Source organism: Nomascus leucogenys, chromosome 3, assembly GCF_006542625.1.
Source record: "Nomascus leucogenys isolate Asia chromosome 3, Asia_NLE_v1, whole genome shotgun sequence".
Lineage (NCBI taxonomy): Eukaryota > Metazoa > Chordata > Mammalia > Primates > Hylobatidae > Nomascus > Nomascus leucogenys.
Genome location: NC_044383.1, coordinates 41,634,275 through 41,658,833, shown reverse-complemented (window position 1 = coordinate 41,658,833; position 24,559 = coordinate 41,634,275). Strand labels below are relative to the sequence as shown.

The 24,559-nt window shown below is 37.4% G+C and overlaps 1 protein-coding gene across 3 annotated transcripts in view; it reads left to right on the top strand.

Annotated features, from left to right (window-relative positions):
* BTAF1 (B-TFIID TATA-box binding protein associated factor 1) overlaps nucleotides 1–24,559 on the top strand; it is a 107,861-nt gene that overhangs the window by 19,193 nt on the left and 64,109 nt on the right. For 2 of the 3 annotated variants that reach the window (XM_030809266.1, XM_003255219.4), the window contains exons 4-13: nucleotides 313–459; nucleotides 9,624–9,787; nucleotides 11,923–12,059; nucleotides 14,730–14,859; nucleotides 15,436–15,504; nucleotides 17,274–17,363; nucleotides 17,985–18,080; nucleotides 18,178–18,354; nucleotides 20,662–20,802; nucleotides 22,056–22,180. In XM_030809266.1, coding sequence (XP_030665126.1) covers nucleotides 313–459; nucleotides 9,624–9,787; nucleotides 11,923–12,059; nucleotides 14,730–14,859; nucleotides 15,436–15,504; nucleotides 17,274–17,363; nucleotides 17,985–18,080; nucleotides 18,178–18,354; nucleotides 20,662–20,802; nucleotides 22,056–22,180 — 1,276 coding nt within the window. Of the gene's footprint in view, nucleotides 1–312; nucleotides 460–9,623; nucleotides 9,788–11,922; nucleotides 12,060–14,729; nucleotides 14,860–15,435; nucleotides 15,505–17,273; nucleotides 17,492–17,984; nucleotides 18,081–18,177; nucleotides 18,355–20,661; nucleotides 20,803–22,055; nucleotides 22,181–24,559 lie in introns of all 3 variants that reach the window. The other variant, XM_030809267.1, reaches the window with a different exon arrangement.

The window sequence follows — 24,559 nt, the reverse complement described above, 5'->3', positions numbered from 1 at the left end:
ATAAAAAACACTTACTAGGCATGGTTGTGTGCACCTGTAGTCCCAGCTACTCTGGAGGCTGAGGCAGAAGGAGTCCTTGATCCCAGGAGTTCGAGGATACAGTGAGCTGTGATTATGCCACTACATTCCGGCCTGGGCAACAGAGCAAGACCTCACTTCTTAAAAAAAAAGGTGTGTGTGTGTGTGTGTGTGTGTGTGTGTGTGTGTGTGTGTGTTGCGTGTAACCCATGCAACCCAAGTAATGATACGCTATTTTCTTTCATTCCGCACTTTGGCTATATGGTCAAATTAATATTTTTAAACCTCATGTAGAACCTACTTCCGAAAGTTCTATGGAAGATTCACCTACTACAGAGCGATTGAATTTTGACAGATTTGATATATGTAGATTGTTACAACATGGTGCATCACTCCTGGGATCTGCTGGTGCCGAATTTGAAGTCCAAGATGAAAAATCAGGTCTGTAGTGGTTCTGAGAAGAAAGTCTAAAATTTGTTTTTTCAAACTAATTTGTCACTTGGTTTGCTGTTCATTAGTCACACATAAACTAACGTGTCATGCAATGTAAATGAACTGAAGTTTGCAAGTGGCGGGGGATGCTATGAATGGGGAAGGTAACCCAGCAGTATTTGGTTTAAAGCTACAGTATGAGTATTTTTCCTCCTTTAAGTGAATATGTGCACCATTAGTTGATACATATTAATATTTCAGCAACAGTTTTATTATGTAGTATAGAAATTATAAAGTGTTCCCGAAGAGCCCCAGTTTAATATATTATAAAATCAGGATTAGTACAGATCGTGGTAATGTTTTCACAATTCTGGAAATTTGAGAGATTGATTATTTTGTTTTTATCACATATTTCTGATATTATTGGGTTTACTCATGCTGGTGTCCAAAGCAAAAACTACGAGTGTAAAATAGGACTTGGATAGGTATTCACGCCTGTAATCCCAGCACTTTGAGAGGCCGAGGTGGGCGGATCACCTGAGGTCAGGAGTTCGAGAGCAGCCTAGCCAACATGGCGAAACCCTGTCTCTACTAAAAATACAAAAATTAGCCGGGCGTGGTGGCGAACGCCTGTAATGCCAGCCACCTGTGAGGCTGAGGCAGGAGAATTGCTTGAACTTGGGAGGCAGAGGTTGCAGTGAGCCGAGATCATGCCACTGCACTCCAGCCTGGGCAACAGAGGTAGACTCCGTCTCAAAATAAGAAGAAAAAAAGACCTGGATAGGTATTGTCCTAATATTTTTAAACTTATAGAATCTATCTGAATATAAAATAAATGTTTTGGCCATTCAAGATAATGGCCTGGAGTGGGGAAAAACCTTGATGTTTTAAATGGATTTTTGTAAGTAAATAAGTTGCCTTTTTGACTAAAAAACAAAACAATAACACTCTGTTGCTAATTAATCGTCATTTAGAGCCTTATTAATATAGTCACTTTTTTATCATAAAAAATGTCAAATACTCATCTTGTTTAGTATGGTTTCTATTAAAAAAGTCTAGTTATTTTTGCAGAGAATTAAGAGGATAATTTTCTTAAGTTTTGGAAAATCATAGTTTTTCTAATAATGGAGGTAAAGCTCTTCAAAAACTTTTCATTTATATCACTAAATAGTAAGTTTACTAACTTTACTAGTGTACTCATGGACGTTATCAGAGATCAAAATTATGTATGTTTCGGTTTTGCCGTATTCTGATTTCATAGATCTATGAAGAAGTCTAGGTAATTGTATTTCAAAGAAAAGCCCGGCTCAGGCGCGGTGGCTCACACCTGTAATCCCAGCACTTTGGGAGGCCGAGGCGGGCGGATCACGAGGTCAGGAGATCGAGACCACGGTGAAACCCCGTCTCTACTAAAAATACAAAAAAAAAATTAGCCGGGCATGGTGGCAGGCGCCTGTAGTCCCAGCTACTCAGAGAGGCTGAGGCAGGAGAATGGCGTGAACCCGGGAGGCGGAGCTTGCAGTGAGCCAAGATTGCGCCACTGCACTCCAGCCTGGGCGACAGAGCAAGACTCCGTCTCAAAAAAAAAAAAAAAAAAAAAAAAAAAAAAAAAAAATCCTGGCCCAGTGTGGTGGCTCACACCTGTAATCCCAGCACTTTGGGAGGATGAGACGGGCAGTTCACCTGAGATCGGGAGTTCAAGACCAGCCTGGCCAACATGGTGAAACCCTGTCTCTACTAAAAATATGAAAATTAGCTGGGTGTGGAGGCAGGTGCCTGTAATCCCAGCTACTCTGGAGGCTGAGACAGGAGAATGGCTTGAACCCGGGAGGTGGAGTTTGCAGTGAGCTGAGATCATGCCATTGCACTCCAGCCTGGGTGACGAGAGTGAAACTCTGTCTCAAAAAAAAAAAAAAAAAAAAAAAAAAAAAAAAAAGAAAAGTACTATAGGTGATTCTGATATGTAACCAGGATTGGGAACTGCAGTTTCTTGGGAGCTCAGTTTTTTAGTGCTAATAAGTCACAGCTTGCTGAACAGTGCTTGTTTAAAACCCCGTAGTTAATGTTGATCTGTGTTTGTCCCCTCATATGTATTAATGACACCATATATGATTAGTATACATACTGGTCTGGGTTTCCTTTGCAGCTGGTTGTGTAGATTATTTCCCTCAATAGGACTTCGCCTGGAATGAGAGGACCAATTTTAGGCTCTGTGTAAGTGTATTGGGGTTGTGATCAAGCAGTCTTTTGGATGCCTAGTGTTTTTCCCTCCTGGGTAGGCCAATCTTTAAAAAAATTTTCAAGCAGCTTTATTGAGATATAATTTATACGTTATACAATTCATCATTTAAAGTGTACAATTCAGTGGTTTTTAGTATACTTACAGGTATGTGTAACTATCACCACAGTCAATTTTAGAACACTTTCGTCACTTTAAGAAGAAACCCCATATCCTTAGCCATCACCCTTTTATCCTCTTACTTCCTTCCCTCCTCTTCCCAGCAACCACAAGTCTACTTTTGGTCTCTTTAGATTTGCTTATTCTCAGCATTTTATATTTGGTCACATACCACATAACAGCATTTAAGTCAGCAGCAGACTAGGACTGCATTTTTACTGTACCTTTTCTATGTTTAGATATATGAATACTTACCATTGTGTTACAGTTGCCTACAGTATTTAGTAACATGCTATACAGGTTTGTAGCCTAGGAGCAACAGGCTATACCATACAGTGTAGCAGTGTTGTAGGCTGTCTGATCTAGGTTTGTGTAAGTACACTGTGATGTTGACACAACCACAGAATCACTGAATGATACATTTCTCGGAATGTACTCATCATTAAATGGCATGTGGCTGGTAAATGGAATCATACAATATGTGGTCTTTTGTGAGTGGCTTTTTTTACCTAAGAGAATATTTTCAAGGTTCATCTATATGACAGCGTATATCAGTACTTTTTTTTCTTTTCTAAATTTTAGTACTGTTAAGGGATGTATCAGGTTTTTAAAATTGTGGTAAAATATATATAACAAAAAATTTACCATCCTTAACCATTTTTAAAACTTAAGTTTAGTAATGTTAAGTACAGTCACATTGTTGTGCAGCCAGTCTCCAGAAGTCTTCATCATGCAAAACTGAAACTACCTATTAAACGTCAAATCCCCATTTCCCCCTTTCCCCAGCCGCTGGCAACCACCATTCTTTCTGTCTCCATGAATTTGACTACTCTAGATGCCCCATGTAAGTGAGTCCTACAGTGTTTGTCTTCTTGTGATGGGCTTATTTCACTTAACATGATGTCCTCAAGGTTCATCTGTGTTGTAGTATAGGACAGAATTTCCTTTCTTTTTAAGGCTGAATAATAGTCCATTGTATGTATATAAATTTTATCCATTCATCCGTCAGTGGACACAGGCTTATTCCACATTTTGACTGTTGTGAATAATGCTACTGTGAACATGGATGTACAAATACCTGTTTGAGTTACTGCTTTCAGTTCTTTGGGGTATATACCCAGAAGTAAATTGCTGGATCAGATGGTCATTCTATTTTTAATTTTTTGAGGAGCTGCCATTCAATTTTCCCTAACAGCTGCATCATTTTACATTTCTACCAACAGTACACAAGGGTTCCAATTTCTCTACATCCTTGCCAACTCTTATTTTCTGTTTTTTGATAGTTGCCATCCTAATGGATATGTTGTGGTAGTATTTCATTTTATGGCCAAATAATATTCCATTGTATGAATACCACAATTTGTAAAAGCCTTTCATTAGTTAATGGACATTTGGGTTGTTTCTACCTTTTATCTGTTTTGAAAAATACTGCTGGGAGGCCAAGGCGGGTGATCACCTGAGGTCAGGAGTTTGAGACCAGCCTGACCAACATGGAGAAACCCCGTTTCTACTAAAAATACAAAAATTAGCCAGGCGTGGTGACGCATGCCTGTAATCCCAGCTACTCGAGAGGCTGAGGCAGGAGAATCGCTTGAACCCAGGAGGCAGAGGTTGCAGTGACCCGAGATCACTCCATTGCACTTCAGCCTGGGCAACAAGAGCGAAACTCCGTCTAAAAAAAAGAGAAAGAAAGAAAGGGAAGGGAAGGGAGGGGAGGGGAGGGGAGGTGAGGGGAGGGCATGGGGAGGGGAGGGGAGGATACTGCTGTAAAAATTCATGTACAAGTTTTTGTTTGGACATACGTTTTAATTTCCCTCAGGTAGATACCTAGGAGTGGAATTACTGGCTCATATGGTAACTGTATTTTACCATTTGAGAAACTGCCAGAGTCTTCCAAAGTGGCTCTGCTATTTTACATTCGATTTCTCAACATCTTTTTGTGACAGTTGTTATTATCTGATGTTTTGATTATAGCCATACTAATGATGTGAAGTGATATCTCATTGTGATTTTGATTTGCATTTCCCTGATGTCCAATAACGTTGAACTTCATTTCATGTATTGACCATTTGTATACCTTCTTTAGAGAAATGTCAATTCATATAAGTTGCACGTTTTTCATTGGGTTATTTGCCGTTTTTATGAGTTGTAGGAGTATATGTTCTCAATACAGGCTTCTTACCAGATATGTGATTTACACGTTTCCTTTTTTCTTTTTTTTTTTCTTTTTCTTTTTTTTTTTTTTTTTTTTTTTGAGACAGTCACTCCATCACCCAGGCTGGAGTGCAGTGGTGTGATCTCTGCTCACTGCAACCTCCACCTCCTGAGTTCAAATGATTCTCCTGCCTCGGCTCCTTCCCGCAGTAGCTGGGATTACTGGCACCTGCCCCCACACCCAGCTAATTTTTAAATTTTTAGTAGAGATGGGGTTTCACTATCTTGGCTAGGCTGGTCTCGAACTCCTGACCTCAGGTGATCCACCGGCCTTGGCCTCCCAAAGTGTTGGGATTACAGGCATAAGCCATCACGCCCAGCCTGATTTACACATATTTTCTACTGCTCTATAGGTTATCTTTTCATTTCCTCTGTGGTAAGAAGCATAAAAGTTTTTAATTTTTATGAAGTCCAGTTTTTTTTGTATTGTTTTGTTTGTTTCTCAAGTTTTTGGTATTATATGTAAGAAACTTGCCCAATTCAAGCTCATTTACCTCTGTTTTCTTCTGAGAGTTTTATAGCTTTAGTTTTTAGTTCTTTTATCGATTTTGAGTTATTTTTTGTATATGTTTTGAGGTTAAGAGTCCAACTTCATTCTTTTGCATGTGGCTATCCTGTTGTCTCAACACTGTTTGTAGAAAATACTGTTCTCTTTCCCATTGAATTGCTCTGGAACCCTTGTCAAACATCAGTTGACCGACACATAGGTTTATTTCAGGACTCTTAATTCTATTCCATTGATGTCTGTTCTTAAGCAAGTACCACATTGTCGTAATTATTGTTGCATTGTAGTAAGTTCTGAAATCAAGATGCATGAGCCTCCAACTTTGTTCCTGTTTTTCAAGATTGTTTTGGTTATTCTGAGTCTCTTGCATTTCCATATGAATTTTAGGACCGGTCTGTCAATGTTTACAAAAAAAAAAAAAAAAAGCCAGCTGGGATTTTGGTAGCAATTGTGTTGAATCTGTGTATACATTTGGGAAATATTAGTGTTTTAACAATATTTACTCTTATGATGCATGAACATTTTCATTTATTTTCTAATTTTTTTCATTTTACACTTTATAGAGTACAAGTTGCTATCGTAAATAGAATTGTTTTCTTAATTTCATATTTGGGCTTTTGTTTCTTTATATCTTTCTTTCTCTTTGTTCTTTAGATTGGGTACTTTGTATTGCTTTATCTTTTTTTTAATTATACTTTAAGTTCTAGGGTACATGTGCACAATGTGCACGTTTGTCACATATGTATACATGTGCCGTGTTGGTTTGCTGCCCCCATTAACTCGTTATTTACATTAAGTATTTCTCCTAATGCTATCCCTCCCCCATCCCCCCACCACACGACAGGCCATGGTGTGTGATGTTCCTCACCCTGTGTCTAAGTGTTCTCATTGTTCATTTCCCACCTATGAGTGAGAACAGTATTGCTTTATCTTTAAGTTCACTTGCATTTTGTCCTATTACCTTCCGTTAAGCTGTTAAGTTTGTCCAGTGGTTTAAAGTTTTTTTTTTTTCAGATACTGTATTTTTCAGTTTTAGAACTATTTATTTATTTAGATAAGAGGATCTCACTCTGTTGCCCAGGCTAGAGTTCAGTGATATGATCGTAGCTCACTGCACCCTTGAACTCCTGGGCTCAAGCAGTCCTCCCATCTTGCTAGGACCACAGGCACGTGCCACCACGCCTGGCTAATTTTTTATTTTTTTTTCTGTAGAGATGGGGGTCTTGCTGTGTTACCCAGGCTGGTCCCAAATTCCTGGCCTCAAGCGATTCTCCCACCTCGGCCTCCCAAAGTGCTGGGATTACAGGTGTGAGCCACTATGCCTGCCCCAGAACTTCTTTTTTATTTAAAAAAAAAAAAGGTTATATTGGCATATTTTGCACATTATTTAATTCACCCTTTTAAAGTGTACAGTTCTATATATTTTTAAAATTTTTTGTACAGATGGGATTTTGCCATGTTGCGCAGGCTGGTCTTGAACTCCTGGGCTGAAGCGATCCTCCTGCCTTGGCCTCCCAGACTGTTGGGATTACAGATGTGAGCCACTGTACCCAGCCTGGTTCTTTTTTATAGTTTCTGATTCTCTACCAAGGTATCCTATCTTTCATTCATTGTGACAGTATCTTCTTTTACATTGAGCATTGTTATATTAGTTGCTTATGAATCTTGCATTCTGGCTGGGTGCAGTAACTCAGGCCTGTAATCCCAGCACTTTGGGAGGCCGAAGTGGGAGGATGTCTTGAGCCCAGGAGTTTGAGACCAGCCTGGGCAATCTAGAGAGACCCCACCTCCACAAAAAGTAAAAAATTAGCTGAGTGTAGTGGTGCATGCCTGTGGTCCCAGCTACTCAGGAGGCTGAGGTGGGAGAATTGCTTGAGTCTAGGAGGACAAGGCTCCAGTGAGCTGTCATCATGCTACTGCACTCCAGCCTGAGCAGCAGAGCAAGAGCTTGTCTCAAAAAACAAACAGAAACCCTGAAACCTTTTAATTCTAACATCTGAGACATCTCAGAGTTGGTCTCCATTAATTGTCTTTCTTTTGAAAATGGGTTACATTTTCTTTGCTTTGCTTTTAATTTTGTCAGTTATCCTGCACATTACGAACGTTATGCGGTGTAGACCAGATTCTGTTATATTCTTCCAAAGATTGTTTTGCTTGTTTTTGCTTGCTTGCTTTAGCAGACATTTACTTTGGTGGAACTCAAAATTTCAAACTCATTCTTCTTTGCTCTGGGCAATAGCTTAAATCTCAATTTTAGCTTTTTAGATTTTAGCTTTTTAGATTTTAGCTTTAGCTGCATTGTTTGGAGTCTGCTCTGGGCATGCATAGTTCAGAGGTCAACCAGACATTTGGGCTGATTTTACAGAGAATTTTGGCCCTCTTCTCTCTGACTCTCTCTTTTTGGGGGTTTTCCCTTTCTAACTTCCTGGGATTGTAATGGCCCCTAACTCTCATTCTTCAAGTCAAGCCAGAAAGACTGTGGGTTTTGGCCAGGTGCAATGGCTCACGCTTGTAATCCCAGCGCTTTGGTAGGCCAAGGCAAGAGAACTGCTTGAGGCCAGGCGTTCAAAACCAGCCTGGGCAAACATAGTAAACCCCATCTCTAAAATTAAAAATTAAAAAAAAATTAGCCGGGAATGGTGACACATGCATATAGTCCTAGCTACTCAGAAGGCTGAGGCAGGAGGACTCCGTAAGTCCAGGGGTTTGAGGCTGCAGTGAGCTATGATTATACCTACTGCACTTCAGCGTGGGTATCAGAGTGAGAGACCTTGTCCTTTGTAGGGGAAAAAAAAAGAAGACTAGGTTTTTAATTCAAATTTTAGCTGCCGCGTATTTCATGGACTGGCTCTATCTTCAGGCTAAAAGCTACAAAAAGGGGAAACTTTTTTTTTTTTTTGTAGCTTTTAGCTTTTAGTGCTATTCCCATCTTTTTAAGTACTGACAATTCTCCAAAGTAAATGCCTTTTTTTTGTTGTTTTTTTTTTTCTGGTGCCTTTAGGTAGTTTGTTTTTTCTGTTTTGGCCAGAGTTTGTTAGGTGCAGAGGGTTAGTCCAATAGGAACTAACTCAGCCATTATTAGAAGTAGATCGTTATTGTTTTTAAAATATCAATTTTTTTTCAATACGGTATAACTGTCTTTTACAGCTTAGCTGTTTTAAGGGCAAATTTTTATTTTTAAATACCCTTTGGTATGTTCTGTTTTGTCTGTTTTGCACCGAAGGATTGAGGGTTTTACTTGAGACATTTAAAAACCTGTCTACTTTTATTCTCTTTGTTATTTGGGATATTAGGGCTGTATCAGCTCAGAATACATAAAAGCTACACTTGGAATAAGCATTTGTTTGTTGAGCCCTTTTACTGTTGAACAAAAATCTAGATTTTTTTTAGCCCAGTGACAGCTTTCATAGGAGGTACCGGTGTAGCTATAAAATAAAATTGATTTGTTTCCATAGAGATGAATTTTTTTTTTTTTTTTTTTTTTTTTTGAGACTGGGTCTCACTCTGTTTCCCAGGCTGGACTGCAGTGTTTTGATCACAGCTCACTGCAGCCTTGACCTTCTGGGCTGAAGCAAGCCTCTTGCTTCAGCCCCTGGAGTAGCTGGGACTATAGGTGTGCACCATCATGCCCTGCTAATTATTTTTTATAGAGATGGGGTCTCCCTACGTTGTCCAGACTGGTCTCAAACTCCTGGGCTCAAGTGATCCTCCCACCTTGGCCACCCAAAGTGCTGGGATTACAGGTGTGAGCCACTGCACCTGGCCCAGGAATGAATCTTATTATTTTATATATATTTACTAATCAATAGTTGGGGAACGCGGGAATCTCAGTGAAAACTCCCAGAATGTTTTGTTAACTAGAACACTATTTTCCAATGTGATTAGGTAGCAGAGTTTATGAGATGTTCAGAGATGATCATGAATGAATATGGTTGGTTTTATTGGCAGAAGGGATGCTTTAACAGTGTATTTTTTTATTTTGGTAGAGTTTGATGTGCACATATTAGAAAACTTCTTAACTGATTTGGAGAAAACGTATTTCTTTTCTGTTGAAAGGTGAAGTGGATCCCAAAGAGAGGATAGCACGCCAACGAAAATTATTACAGAAGAAACTTGGCCTTAATATGGGAGAAGCAATTGGAATGAGTACTGAAGAACTTTTCAATGATGAGGATTTGGATTATACCCCAACTTCAGCATCCTTTGTTAACAAACAACCTGTAGGTAAAACGTTTGGTTATTTGATTGCAAGTAATAATACAAAGGGTTTGCTTCATTTTGCTTATGTAATTATAGTTTAAGAAAATGTTATACTTAGCTGTGTTCATTGCTGCTTAGTGCCACCATAATTTAGCGTCTTTTTTAACTAGATTTCTGATGACAGATTCTATAGAGAACCTCCTCCCAGACACTGGACTGTTAAGTTGTAGTAGACCTTTTAGGAACTACTGGTATTGAAAGATTCTAATTGCTCCATTTGCTCTTTTTGATATGTTGTTTGACATAGGGAAAAGTCATTTTTTGAGAGAGTGAGAGATAGTAAGGGCTATTATAGTCAGATATGAGTCAGATATGATAGTAGAAGTGTTTAGTGTTATGATTTATTCTTTTTTTTTAAGTGAGAAATAAGACTTGCAAACAACCAAAAAAGGGTATATAATATGAAGTAAAAGGAAGTTTTTTTTGCCAACAGGACACAGACATTTCCATGCCCCGTAGACAACCATTTTCAAGTTACTTGTGCATCATTTCTGAAACTTCTATGTACAAGTGCATGTGTGTGTGTGTGTGTGTGTATTCCTTTTAAGCCATGTTTGCCTTTTCTCAGTTCATACAGCTTAATGTATCAGTATATTCAGATTGACCACATTCTTTTTGGACAGCTTCATGCTGTTTTGTTTTGTGGCTGTACCATAATTTCACTCTTTTCTTCCTCTTCCTCTATTCCAGTTCCCAGTGGATACATTTGTGCTTCTTAATTTTTTTTATGCCACAGACTCTTTTGAAGCTCTAGTAAAAGCTGTGGCTCTCTCTTTAGAAAAATGCACATATAATGAGATATTACATCTCAAGCGGTTCAGTACTCTTTTACCTGACCCCCAGTATTCTTTTAGGGGTCCACGGGCTGCATTAAAAATTCCTGCTTTGCAGTTACGAATCTCCTGTCTTGTCATTCCCTTGGTCATTTCCTTTGCTTCAGTGGAGAATGGTTCTATTTGCCTTTATACGAATGGCACTTTAAACCATTAGAATTTGTAAAGTGTATTTTTTAGGGTTGGGGGTGTTAGTGATGATGAATAACTTCTGCAGACAAGGGGGAAAAAGGCAGATACTAGGAGAGAAAAAAGAGTATGAAGAAGCCGAAATACAACAACACCCTGAAAGGAACAGAAGGAAATGGGGTAGAAAGGAAAGTGTAAGATGTAACTAGAAGATAAAGAGGAAAATAGAATAAAATAAAGGAGAACAAAAATGCAATAATGTGGTCACAGTATGGGTAATTGAACATGGTGTAAGAAAATGAATGGGCAGGGGTATTAGAAAGTGGGCTATACACATCAGATTAATTGGGTGCGGGATAGGCAACACTAATTTGGGTTTTGCAAAATCCAGGTTTATATATCATGGACCTTTGGGGGAAGTTGCTTAAGGTTCATCATTGCCATAGGTCATTACAGCTGCATTGCTTGTATATGTGCCCATGGTTCTTGATCAAGACTGCAGCAGAACATCCACACCAGTGACCTTAACTGGTTGCAGAAGTATAAATTTCAGTTGAATCTTATGGTTAGGCACAGAAGGGATTTTTAGGCTTGAGCTTAAAAATCTAACACAGAGACTTTATAGTGTCTTCTGTGAATGGAAAAGAGCAAAAAGAGTAGACAGTAAGTAGTTAAGAGGAAAGGGGCATATGAGCTAAGTTGGACTATAGTATGCTGGACCAATCACTTAAGGCTATAATTTATTTATTTTTTTCAGCAGATGGTGATGATCAGTTTCTTTTATTGACATTTATTCTCATAACTTTTTGGTGATATTATTTTTATTTTGAAGTCTTACCTCTTCAAGGCCTTCTCTGTGGGTTAGGATCATAACATTTGTGCCTCATAATGTAGCATAAAAAAAGTTAAGAAGCATATGTGTATCTGTAGGGAGTTGGAATAATAGAGAAGAAGGAGGAAAAGACTGAAATTGTGGTACAGTCATACAACAAAAGAGTGTGAGCCTGTCAAAAAAGAATGTGATCGATGTATATATACTGAAATTTATAGACTTGGTCTTCTTCTGAGGCTGAGACTATAGGTACTTATTTTAATTTCAAAAGTTCCAACTCAGCATTCTTTTATTCTTTTAGACTCTTCAGGCAGCTGAATTGATTGACTCAGAGTTTCGAGCAGGAATGAGCAATAGACAAAAGAACAAAGCCAAAAGGATGGCCAAGTTATTTGCAAAACAGAGATCCAGGGATGCAGTGGAAACTAATGAGAAGAGGTAGTAATCTTTTTTTGCTTATTCACTTAAAACAAGAGGGCTGTGCGGCTTTAATCTGTGTCTGCTTGATTTATAGAAACATTCTGCTGACATATTTAGCTGGGGAGTACCGTTTGGATTCTCTTACTCAATTGTCAGAGAGTATTTATTGTTACTAGGAACTGAGACCACTTCCCCAGAAAAATCCACATGTACAGACTTTTTTCCTACTAATTATCAGTTTTGAATGAGGGCTGAGGATCTCCAAAGGGGAGAGCATTCCAGACAGAAGAAACAAGTTTAAATGCCTTAAACATGGAATAATCAAGAAACAAATAGAAGGGCAGTATGTCCTTCTATACTGGGATGAGTGCACAGGAGAGTGATAAAGAATGAAATCAGAGAGGTGTCTAAGGACCACAAGTTAAGAATACTCCCCTAGTAAAGTGGGAGGTATTGTCACGATGTTACCTCACCTGTTCCTTAAGCTGGGGCTATGCTAAATAGCCAGTGATAATCTAGGCTAGTTTATGTAGTCCTGTTGAAGAAAAGAACTCTGTGGGTAAAGTCACTGTCCTCTGTTTCTTCATGAGCTACCGAAAGTGATCATCTATGCATGGCTTGGAGCAGCATTTCTCAAAGGGTGGTTCAAAACTATTTCCTTCAGGTGCTCTTTGAGGACCTTGTAAAAAAAAAATGCTGTTTTTTTTTTTTTTTTTTTTTTTTTTTTTTTGTGATGCAATCTCTGTCTCCCAGGCTGGAGTGCAGTGGCACGATCGTAGCTCACTACAGCCTCAAACTCCCAGGCTCAAGCAATCCTCCTGCCTCAGCCTCCCAAGTAGCTGGGACTACAGGTGTGAACCACCATGCGTGGCTAATTTTTAAATTTTTTGTAGACATAGGGTCTCCCTATGTTGCCTAGGCTGGTCTCTAACTCCTTGGCTCAAGTGGTCCTCCTTCCTCGGCCTCCCAAAGTGTTGGGATTATGGGCTTGAGCCATCACACCTGGCCAAAAATGTATATTCTTGGGTCCCACTCAGATCTGTTAAATAAGAATCTTTAGTGGTGCTCAGGAAATGATTGTATAAATGCTGAATTAATAAAAAGCCTCGAAAAATAGGATTTGCAAATGATAGAACTTTTTGTTATATGTATTCACATAAAGCTAAAAAGTGTTTAGTGTTTAAAAGCTAGGCACAAAGGGGGATAAATAATAAACATATATACTTGGTAGAAATTTATACCTGAGGTTAAATCTTTAACTGCAAACTTTTTATTCAGCTTGTTAATGACAGATTTTTAAAAAGTTAACAGCTCATTAAGATCATATAGTAACCTAATACGTTTTTCTACTGGTTTTTATTCATACAAGCACTTTTAGCCAAAGATTTGAATGTTGGAAATATTAGACTTTATTTTTCAGAGTTCACGAGTCATTCATTTCACAAACATTTATTAAATACCTTCTATTTGCCAGGTATTGTTCTAGGCCCTGAGGACATGTGTGAATAAAATAGAGAAGAATTCCTGCCTTTGGAGGTTATAGTCTGGAGGGAAAGAAAGATGGGAAATAAATAAGTAAAATATAGTGTGTGTGTATATGTGTGTATACATATAAAATACAGATAATGTTAATGTTAAGAGTTAAGGAAAAGAAGATAAAACAGGGAAGGAACATGTGAAATATTTTTGGGGTATAGAGTTTGAAATTTTAGATAGGATGGTCCAGGAGGGCTTCATAGAAGTGACTTTTGAGTAACAATCTGAAAGAAATGAGAGTGCTAGTCCTGTGAATATCTAGGAAAAGTTTCAAATAGTTTTAAATAGTTTAAGAAAATGTTATGCTTTCCAAATAGAGGGAATTACAAGGACAAATGCCTGCAAGTGGAAACATGCCTAACAAGTTCAGGGACTTAAGGTGACCTACTAATGTGGCTAGATGTGGAGATAATTAAGGGAAGAGTAATAGGAAATGAGGAGAGGGAGGCTCAGATTTCTTTTATCACCTTATAGAAAAAATGGCCAAATACATTTCACTATTAAGATGGAGAGAGGGGAGAAGTATTTGTAGAAAATAATGCTGTATATACTTTAAAATGTGCTAAGTTTTTCTTTTCCAAATACTGAATAAAAGTAGTTTGACTTGTCCTCTCTTTTCCAGTATTAGGCTAGCCTCAAAATTTTTGGTCTTTAAGTCATAATAGAACATTTCCTCAAATTTTCTGTATCCTTTCTTGATTGGTCAATTGTTTATCTCTCCATATTTTTCAAGAACTGGTAAGATTATACTGTATTGCTCAGTGTATTAGTTTTCTCTAGTATATAAAAGCCTAAAAACATTAGTGTTAGGATGGACCAGATGCAGGTTATATGCAGGTTATAAAAAAGATGATGAGCTGATTGTAGAGAGGAGGGAAAAGTGGCCTATTAAATTCAAGATCCAATTTGAAAAAAAAGAATTCACCAACCTATAGTGTAGTTAGGATATATTTTGCTCAAATTTTAAGCAGTTAGTCGTTTGATACATGGGATTTTAAGTAAATCATATAAGCAGAATATGGTGTAAAACATTTGTTTAAATGATGGATTGTCTTAAATTTGTCGTGATTCACATTATCTTTTATTCATTTCATTCATTGTGGTTCACATTATGCTTTATTCATTTTCTAAATGGTGACTTTTATTTTTTAGCAATGATAGCACTGATGGGGAGCCAGAAGAAAAGAGACGGAAAATAGCAAATGTTGTTATTAATCAGTCTGCAAATGATTCCAAAGTCTTGATTGATAATATTCCAGACAGCTCTTCCTTAATTGAAGAGGTACTCTTGAAAGACTCTAAAGTATCCATTAAAATTGCTTATAATCTTTGGGCCAGCAGCGGTGGCTCATGCCTGTAATCCCAGCACTTTGGGAGGTTGAGGCGGGCGTATCATGAGGTCAGGAGCTCGAGACCAGCCTGGCCAACATGGTGAAAGCCCGTCTCTACTAAAGATATAAAAAATTAGCCAGACGTGGTGGCACGCGCCTGTAATCCCAGCTACTTGGGAGGCTGAGGCAGGAGAATTGCTTGAACCCGGGAGGCAGAGGTTGCAGTGACTCGAAATTGCGCCATTGCACTCTAGCCTGGCCTACAGGGCGAGACTCTGTCTCAAAAGAAAAAAAAAAAAAAAATTGCTTATAAATCTTTTTCAAACTAATATATCAGTTGAAAGTATTGAATAATCTGTCTATTGAGAGAAATTTTATTAGTAAAAATATATCTTAGTTAAAAAAATTAAATTTTTAAAAGCCTGATTGCTACTACTAGACTTACAAATAAAACTTATTGAGTTACTTAAATTGTTAGCATAAAATAGACCTTTTGAACTAGTAGTAATTCTGTTTTTCTTATTCAGACAAATGAATGGCCTTTGGAAAGCTTTTGTGAAGAACTTTGCAATGACCTTTTTAATCCCTCCTGGGAGGTAAGATTTCTTCATTACAGTTTCTCTCAGCTCTATTTTCTGTGCTAGTGAAGGGAACAATGTCAAGAGCAATATACTTTGTCAGAGTCCCTATTCTTCTCTGTTTGTCTCAGGACTCAGGGCACGTCATATCATTGACCTAAATAGAAAACTATAGATTGATTTTCACCTTTCATATCCTTCAATCATATTCTTTAGTGAATTATTTCTTTTCGTTCTTTCAATTGTAATCCAAAGGCTTGCATATCTCTCCCAGGCAGTAAAAAAATACTTCCTTTCCTTTGGAAGTGGACAATTTTGATTGATCAAGAGCAGTAGTTTCCAAGCCAGCTTTTTAGCCTCAGAAATCTTTAGAGAACATCTTGAACAGTTCCCAGTCTGTAGAAGAGAAGAGTGAAGTTCCTCTGCTTGGAGTTGAGGATTGGTAGTTTCAAACCATTGTTTCTCCCTTCTGTTGGCCTCTGTGTAATTTAAAAAACATTTATTTAGAATACCTTTTAGTTGCCTTCCTTTGGTGTAATTCTATTTAAAGTTACTCACGTCATAACTCATGGGGTATTAAGAAGTGGGTACAGTGTCAATAGCTTGTTCTTTTCCTTTCCAGATGACACTGCAGAAAGTAGCCTCACCTTCTCAAAGAAAGGTGATTTATCCCAAGGGGTATAGTGATGCATTAATCATAAGACATTTTATTTGTATTGTCTTCTTTTGGCACTCACTTATCATTGGTAGCTTTGGAGCTTAGGTTTTTTGCCTTTTGGTTTTTTTGAGATGGAGTCTCACTCTGTCTCCCAGGCTGGAGTGCAGTGGCACGATCTTGATTCTCTGTAACCTCCACCACCCAGGTTCAGGCGATTCTCCTGGCTTAGCCTCCTGAGTAGCTGGGACTACAGGTGCACGCCACCACACCTGGCTACTTTTTTTTATATTTTTATTAGAGATAGAGTTTCATCATGTTGGCCAGGCTGGTCTTGCTTGAACTCCTGAGCTCAAGTGGTCTGCCTGCCTGGGCCTTCCAAAGTGCTGGGATTACAGATGTGAGCCACCATGCCCAGCCTGGAGCTTAGTTTTGATGCACATATTTTGAAAATACATGTGTTGGGATTATAACACATGTATTGGGCTGGGCGTGGTGGCTCACGCCTGTAATCCTAGCACTTTGGGAGGCTGAGGCGGACAGATCGCTTGAGGTCAGGAGTTTGAGACCAGCCTGGCCAACATGGAGAAACCCTGTCTCTACTAAAAATACAAAAATAGCCAGGCGTGGTGGCGGGTGCCTGTAATCCCAGCTACTTGGGGGGCTTGAGGCAGGAGAATTGCTTGAACCCGGGAGGCGGAGGTTGAGGTGAGCCAAGATTGCACCACTGCCCTCAAGCCTGGGCAACAGAGTGAGACTCCATCTCAAAAAAACAAACAAACAAAAAAAACAAAAAAAACACTATACGATACTTTCTTTCCTCTCTCTTGCTGTAGATAGTGCTGAATGAAGGTAGAGGATAAGGGAGTGAAAGCAATGTGGATTTATATCTCAAAAGGATTTTAGAATAGCTGTTTTCTTGCCTGATTTTTAAAATCCATATAACCAAAAGCAGTCTGAAATTTATATGTGTAATTCTTAGATAGTTGAAGAAAAATGCATTCTTGTAAAGTTCCACTTAGTTTATTCTAATTTCTTAAAAATTCCAGTATCCCAATTTCTTATAGAAGAAAAATCAAACTTCGTTTCTTAAACATTTAACCTCTGACATTTGCTTCTTGGTTCTTTTCAGGTTCGACATGGTGCAGGCACTGGACTTAGGGAAATTCTTAAAGCTCATGGGAAAAGTGGTGGTAAAATGGGTGACAGCACTTTAGAAGAGGTAAGTGTATTAATGCAACAATTATCACCAAGTATTAATAGTTGGCATCTTTTTCCAATGTAGGGAAGTAACGAGTATGTGCCATGAAGTAGGAATGAGAGGTAAATAAGAGGAAGAGATATGAAAAGGTAAATATCATACAATGGATTGAAAAGTAGAGTAAGATGAATAAGAGGCTAGTTGAGAGGTCAGTGAGCAACATAATTGGTATTGCGTGGAGACACTGGTAATAGTATAAATAATAGATATGTGACCGGTGTACTTGATATGAGAACAACCTTAAGTAATTAGTTTCTTAATTTCTCTTGGAGTGCAAGTAGCATAATATAATCCATGAATTTTAAGAATTGTGCTACAGTATATCTGAATTGAATTAATAATCAAAGGGGATATGGGATATGTTTAATATTAAAGACATTAATTGGGACTCTTCTACTTTTTGGTTATTGTTCCTACAGCTAAAATAATCTGTCCCCATATTTTATTTTTGATTTTGGACCTAAGGTGTCACCCAAGTCCCCAGTACAAAGTGTGATCTTTGTTGTAAAAAAAATTATGTTAAAAATGTGTGTGTGTGTGTGTGTGTGTGTATATATATATATATATATTATATTTTAACAGATGATTCAGCAGCATCAAGAATGGTTGGAAGACTTGGTTATTAGACTCCTTTGTGTTTTTGCATTAGACAGATTTGGAGACTTTGTTTCTGATGAAGTAAGTATCATTTAAGGGAGGCTTTGCCCAATCAAATTTCAAATTCTACAAAATATGTTTTTTGCAGATACGAGTTTTCTTCCTTTTTCATCTGTAGGTTGTGGCACCAGTTCGTGAAACTTGTGCTCAAACATTAGGTGTGGTTTTAAAACACATGAACGAAACAGGAGTTCATAAGACTGTGGATGTGCTGCTGAAATTACTTACACAAGAACAATGGGAAGTTAGACATGGTGGTCTGCTGGGAATAAAATATGCTTTGGCAGTCCGTCAGGTAAATATTTCAAGTTTTGAAGCTTATGTGGGAGAGTTTTTTCCCCTTATAGTTTATTTTCACTAATTAGACAAAATGGCCTTAGATTCTTACTGTTACAGAGAAGCCAGTCTTCCAAGATTTGTCTTCTTGAGACAGTGTCATAGAGATAGGTGGCGCTTATAAGAATTTTAAGTATAAATCAAAAGATGGTTAGTTACATTGTTTGCTCTTTAAGGTCAAAGATTATTTTTCCTTTTTAATCAATTGCTACAGTTAATTCAGTGCTCTTCATGATTTGGTTTTACTGTTTTAACTCATTTAAATATTGAATACATGCTCTGAGGGCTATACAACATGGTGCCAAGTTATGCAGTATACGTACAGGAGTAGACATCAAAGTGTAAAGCAGACAATCTGTATGGTCATGTACTTTTTACATAAACTGTCAGTGTTTTTTTTATCCTTTATGACAGCTTATAAGAAGAAAATGCATGTAGTCTTATTATTTTCATATAGGGAAATAAGTTCTGAAAAATTAGATGCCTTGCTGATGGTCACAAAACTAGTTAAGGTTAGTACTAGAACTAGAAACTAAATGGCATGTCTTATAGAACAGTGTTTATTGTAATGTTATACATCATCTAGGATGAAAATACCTGCATATGCACATAGTCCCCTACTTAGGAACATTTATGTTCCCTTAGTGGGTTATTAAAAACTCTGATATATTCTGGCTAGGAATTTGGTTCTTAGATTGGCCCACAAAAGCCTATTTCATATATAAATATATCTAAAGTCCTTTACTAAACTAATAAGTGCTGTGTAATCTATATATACACATAACATTTTTGTGGAAAAATTGATTCTGATTTCCAATATGAGATGCCAATAACACATCTCTTTTCTCCTTCTCCTTACTTCCCCACCGTAGATCTAGTGACAGAAGTAGGGACTTCCACAAATAGTTGTCTTTACTCTGAACATAATGGGTCAGCAAAGAGTGAGTGTTGACGAAAAAGGAGAGACGTGGAAGTAAAAGAGAGATTATGAATGAGGAGCTTACCAGTTTAATTTCCCTTAATACTTTCCAGTTGGGATCAGCATTGTCAGGGTGTTAGGCATTGGCCTATATAGGGATTTCACTGTCCATTATGGCTACTTAATGGTTTGTGCCAGCTTTTCTTCTCTTCCCATGCTCACTGTATAACAGATTGGAACCTCCCTTTCTGTCTCAAAAGGCAAGCTCAAAGGCCTTTTGAAGTTTTCTAAGATTGTCTTTTTTTTTTTCCTTTAACTGCCAATAACAAAGCATTCATGATTCTGCTAAGAGATCTGAACTCTGTCCAACTCTTTTCTCCCTCTGCTCCCTTCCTTTCTTTTCCTACCCCTTTTAGTTCTCTTCTCCCCTTGGCAGCCACCTTCTTACCCCCCACAAACAAAACCTTTTTTTCTGTGTTCCACACTAGCCTCTGTAGGTAACAGTAGACTTATATGGAAATGGAAAGCACCTTATTGGTTTTTGAAACGTTATCCCTATTTCATAGTAAGACCAGTTCTCAGTGAGATTCCTAGTATATGATCACAGGAGTAACGTCTGAGGGCTGGTCTGTTGGGGGAAATGAAAAGACATTAAATTGGAATAATGAGAAGCGGGAAGGTATGGCTTTTCTTTCACTCTACTCTCATTCTCCTTTTGGTTGTCAGTGGCATTGAATGAGATATGGAGGCTAGGACTCTAGCAGAGGGGTTTGTGTGTGTGTGTATTCACACAGAGAATTCATAGTCTTACTTATAAAACATGTTTTGATGTTTTATGTCTCATTGGATAAAGTACTTGATGCTCTTGTCTTTTTCAAATGGCATTAGTTAGGCTTCTATTGATGTTACATTTTTGTTTATGTGATTGTTTCTTAGATACAGTCATAATGATGTTTTGGTCAATGATGGGCCACATATATGATGGTGGTCCCATAAGATTATAATACTGTACTTTAATTGCACCTTTTCTGTATTTAAATATACCAGTATTTATCATTTTGTTAGTAGCTGCCTACGGTATTCAGTTCAGTAACATGCTGTGCAGGTTTGTAGCTGTATCACACACATAGTGGTATAGGCTATACTGTCTAGGTTTGTGTAAGTACACTCTATAATGTTCACAGAATGACAGAATTGCCTGATGTATTTCTCGGAACGTATCCATTGTTAAGCAGTGCATGACTGTAAATATTGGAATTTAGCTGTCATGTGGCAAATTTAAATTTTAAAATGTTTAAGCATAGTAACTGTAGAATAGAAAATTTATTTTCATGTACTGTTTTACAGGATGTGATTAATACTTTGTTGCCTAAAGTTTTAACTAGAATAATTGAAGGACTCCAGGATCTTGATGATGATGTCAGAGCTGTTGCTGCAGCATCATTAGTGCCTGTAGTAGAAAGCCTTGTCTATCTTCAGACACAAAAGGTAAATTAAATACTTTTACAGTTTGTTCCCATAGAGCTTTTTTTCATTTGGGATATGGAGTATTAGAAAATACATTGAGTACATTTTTCTCCTTCATCTTCAATTTTTTTTTGACCAACAGCCCTCTGATGCACGCAATCTTGATTATATATTGTACTTTGGAAGAGTGAATTGGATCCGTTTGTCTACTTTCCCTTCATGTACATAATATATAGGGAACTTCCTTGAGAAGAATGCAGCCATTTCTTCCTTATTTTACTCCTGGTTTTTAGATGTATTGGATTTTTGTTTGTTTGGATTTTAGTTTTTGGATTTTTTTTTTTTTAAATCCAGTCTCCCCTCCCCTCCCTGTCTCTCCTCTCCTCCCCATCTCTCCTCTCTCATTATTAATTACTAATTATTAGTATTAATTATTAACTAATAAGTGCTGTGTAACCTACATATACACATAACATTTTCTTTCTTTTCTTGGGTCTCACTCTGTCACCCAGGCCAGAGTGCAGTGGATGACATGTAGCCTCACTCTCCTGGGCTCAAGCAGTCCTTCCTCCCTCAGCCTCTCAAGTAGCTGGGACTACAGACACATGCCACTGTGCCTGGCTGATTTTTTAAAAATTATTTTTTGTAGTGATGGGGGAGCCCCCGTGTGTTGCCCAGGCTGGTCTCAAACTCCTGAGCTCAAGAGATCTTCCCAGTCTTGGCCTTCCAGAGTGCAGGGATTACAGGTGTGACTCATCACACCCACCCCTCTAGTCTTATTTCTTGAAATGACTTTTTTAAAGATCTGGCTGACTTTCCACCTTATTATCAAAATCAGAACACAAAGTTAGAATTACAGTAAGCAGTATTTTAAGAGCTTAAAAACTAAATTTTTTTATCATGATTGGTACCATTTTAAATGCAGTAAAGTTACATAGAAGAACATGTCTTGTGTCTCGATGCTCTGTTGTTTTCACAGTAAAGTTTTTTACATAAAATAGTTGTGGCTCTTTTTTTTTCTGAATTCTACCCATTATGAGTCTGGTCAGGAAGGGAAGTATCAAAGTAGAGTTGAATGGCATTAAAAAGAAGGAATAGAGAATTGTTAAAGGCAAATAGTGTCACCTCCTTAACTTTACTCAAAACTGACACTGTCCAAGGTCATTGGAATTGCATGTGTTGTTGAATCAGTAGTGACCCCTGGGATACAATTTGGCAGGGTTTGTGAGTATTTTGTGCAAAACTGATAACTTTCTTGAAAACTGATCTTATAGGTACCCTTCATTATAAATACATTATGGGATGCTCTTCTGGAATTAGATGATCTAACAGCTTCAACAAATAGTATTATGACTCTCCTTTCATCCTTGTTAACTTATCCTCAGGTCCAACAATGCAGGTAATTATTTCTAATTAGTGGAATAAAGTAAAAAGTCTTTACATACCTTTTGAGATAATTCAGCCTAAACATACAATATTTTAGCACCTTTAAGAATAATATTATTTAAGCTGGAGATGCCAAAGACTACCGTTTTCAGAAGGCCTTGTCTTTTTTACTCTAGCCATTTGGGCAGCAGCTTACAAAGATCATTTTTTTTACCCTTGAAATATTTCAGTTATATAATTCATCATCTTGTTCATCTTATAATTCTTTACTTAGGAATATAATCATTGAATAGTATTTTCAGTTCTAGCCCTAGAATGTAGAATTTTAGCTTTATTTAGTAACATTTAGTTAACAGAATTATCATCGAACATCAGCTTTATATTTTCTAAAACTTGCCCCTCTGTGAACTTTTTTTTGTAATGTTCATTTCTTCAACTCTTGTTCTTGATTTCAGTAATTATCAGGAAGGGAATACATAATAATGTAATATAATGTCTAAAGGCAGAGATCAAGTGAAGCCAAAAACATACATCAAAAATCTAGTGTCACCAATTTCCTGTCCTGATACATGAATCTCAGTTCATCTAACTAACATATTCCCCACCTTTTAGACTGACCCTTGAATGTTGTTAGAGATAAGCGTCCTTAGAGATAGAGAATAGTGTCCTTAGAGATAGAGAAGAAAAAATTATTATGCAACTTTAAAAAATTCACAGATGAGAAAATTACTCTTCTTGTCCTAGTGAGGGCGTTCAGTGAACGTTCATATAATTATGCTTATATGTGGTTTCTGGCTCTGTGAGTATTTCCCATGAAACCCATAGATGTATAAAAAAAGTAGAAAATATTTCAAATAATACTGACCCTACTGGAAGTTCTTTAATGCTAAGTTTAGATTAGTTGAATAGCCCATAAGTAGGAATAGCAAAATAAGTGCCTATAAAAGCAAAAGAAGAGAAAAATTGAAGTGGTAGTATATTTATGGGGTTTCCTAATTTTTGATGTTTCTATTATTAATGAAAGCTGTACAAACTAAATGAGTTAATCTATGTGAAAGCCCTCTTTAAGCTGCAAGATGAAGGGGTTTTTAATTACTATAAATCAAGGATTGGTAATCTTTTTCTGCAAAGGCCCAAATAGTATTTTTGTTTTGTGAGCCAGTCTTTCTGTCAAAACTACTAAGCTGTCACTGTAGTGTGAAAACAGCTGTACACAGGTAATACATAAGGGAATGAACGTGCCTGTGTACACATAAAACTTTTACTTAAAAAAAATGGGTGGAATGGATTTGGCCTATGGGCCTTAGTGGATGGTGTCAGAAAAACTGGATAATATAAGAAAGAATATAGTGAAAATTCTATTAATTCAATGTGAAATAATGTAGTTTTCCATCTTTTTTGTTTCAAATTTGCTTCATATATTGTGATACTTGGCAGATACTTTCTTCTAGCTTATGTAAGAAGAAGTGTAGCATGTTATTTAGAGCATGAACAGTTAGACACTTAAACTTTGTTAAAATGCTTTTATGTATTTTGTGTCTTTTTTATGTCTGTGTGTACCTGTGTTTAAGGTAGAATTTTATAAATAAATTTGCTAAATATGAAAATAAATACAAGAAGGTAGTGTTCATACAAACCTGCAAGTAATGAAAATAGAGTTAAAACATAGGCCTCCTGGGAGGAACCACAAAAGACCAAATACAGTGGCATATTATTTTTTGCTCATGTCTTTTTCTATGGAGCCGTGTATTTCAAATGCTGCTTATGAATTATTTCCTAGTTCCAGATAACTTTTACAAATGACTTATGAATGTGACAGGAATCCCGTGGCCCAAGTTAGTCTAGACTTGGCTTTGTTTGCTTCCCCATTTAAAACTTAATCTATGAGAAGGAAGAAATTTGAGTTTTCCTAACTTAGTAATGCTAACCAGGATAATAAATGTCAAAGTTGCTACCATACCACCACTTGCTCATTTGATACGTGACAGAGATGGCCCCAAAGGGAGATGGAAATTATGTGTATCTACCCATTGGGATTAGCCATGGGGAAGAAGTACGGATTAGCAATCCTGATCATGTAGGCTGACTACCAGCTAGGATACATGTCCCATTTTCCTAAGAACAATTATATTGGAAAGTCCTAACTTGATAAAGGTGACTCATAGCATTAGTGCCATAGAAGAACCTGATGTTAGTATTTCTACCCTTCTTTTTCACTGCATTTGCTCTGGCTTTTCTGGTGCTACGATAACAGTTGTGAATGACATTGTTACATGAATGTTCATATGAAAACTGTATTATCTTTTAAGAATTTATTCATCAAAAAAGTCACATGATGTCAGCATCACTAGATCCCATGAGAATATTTAGATAATGTATCTACAGAGTTTCA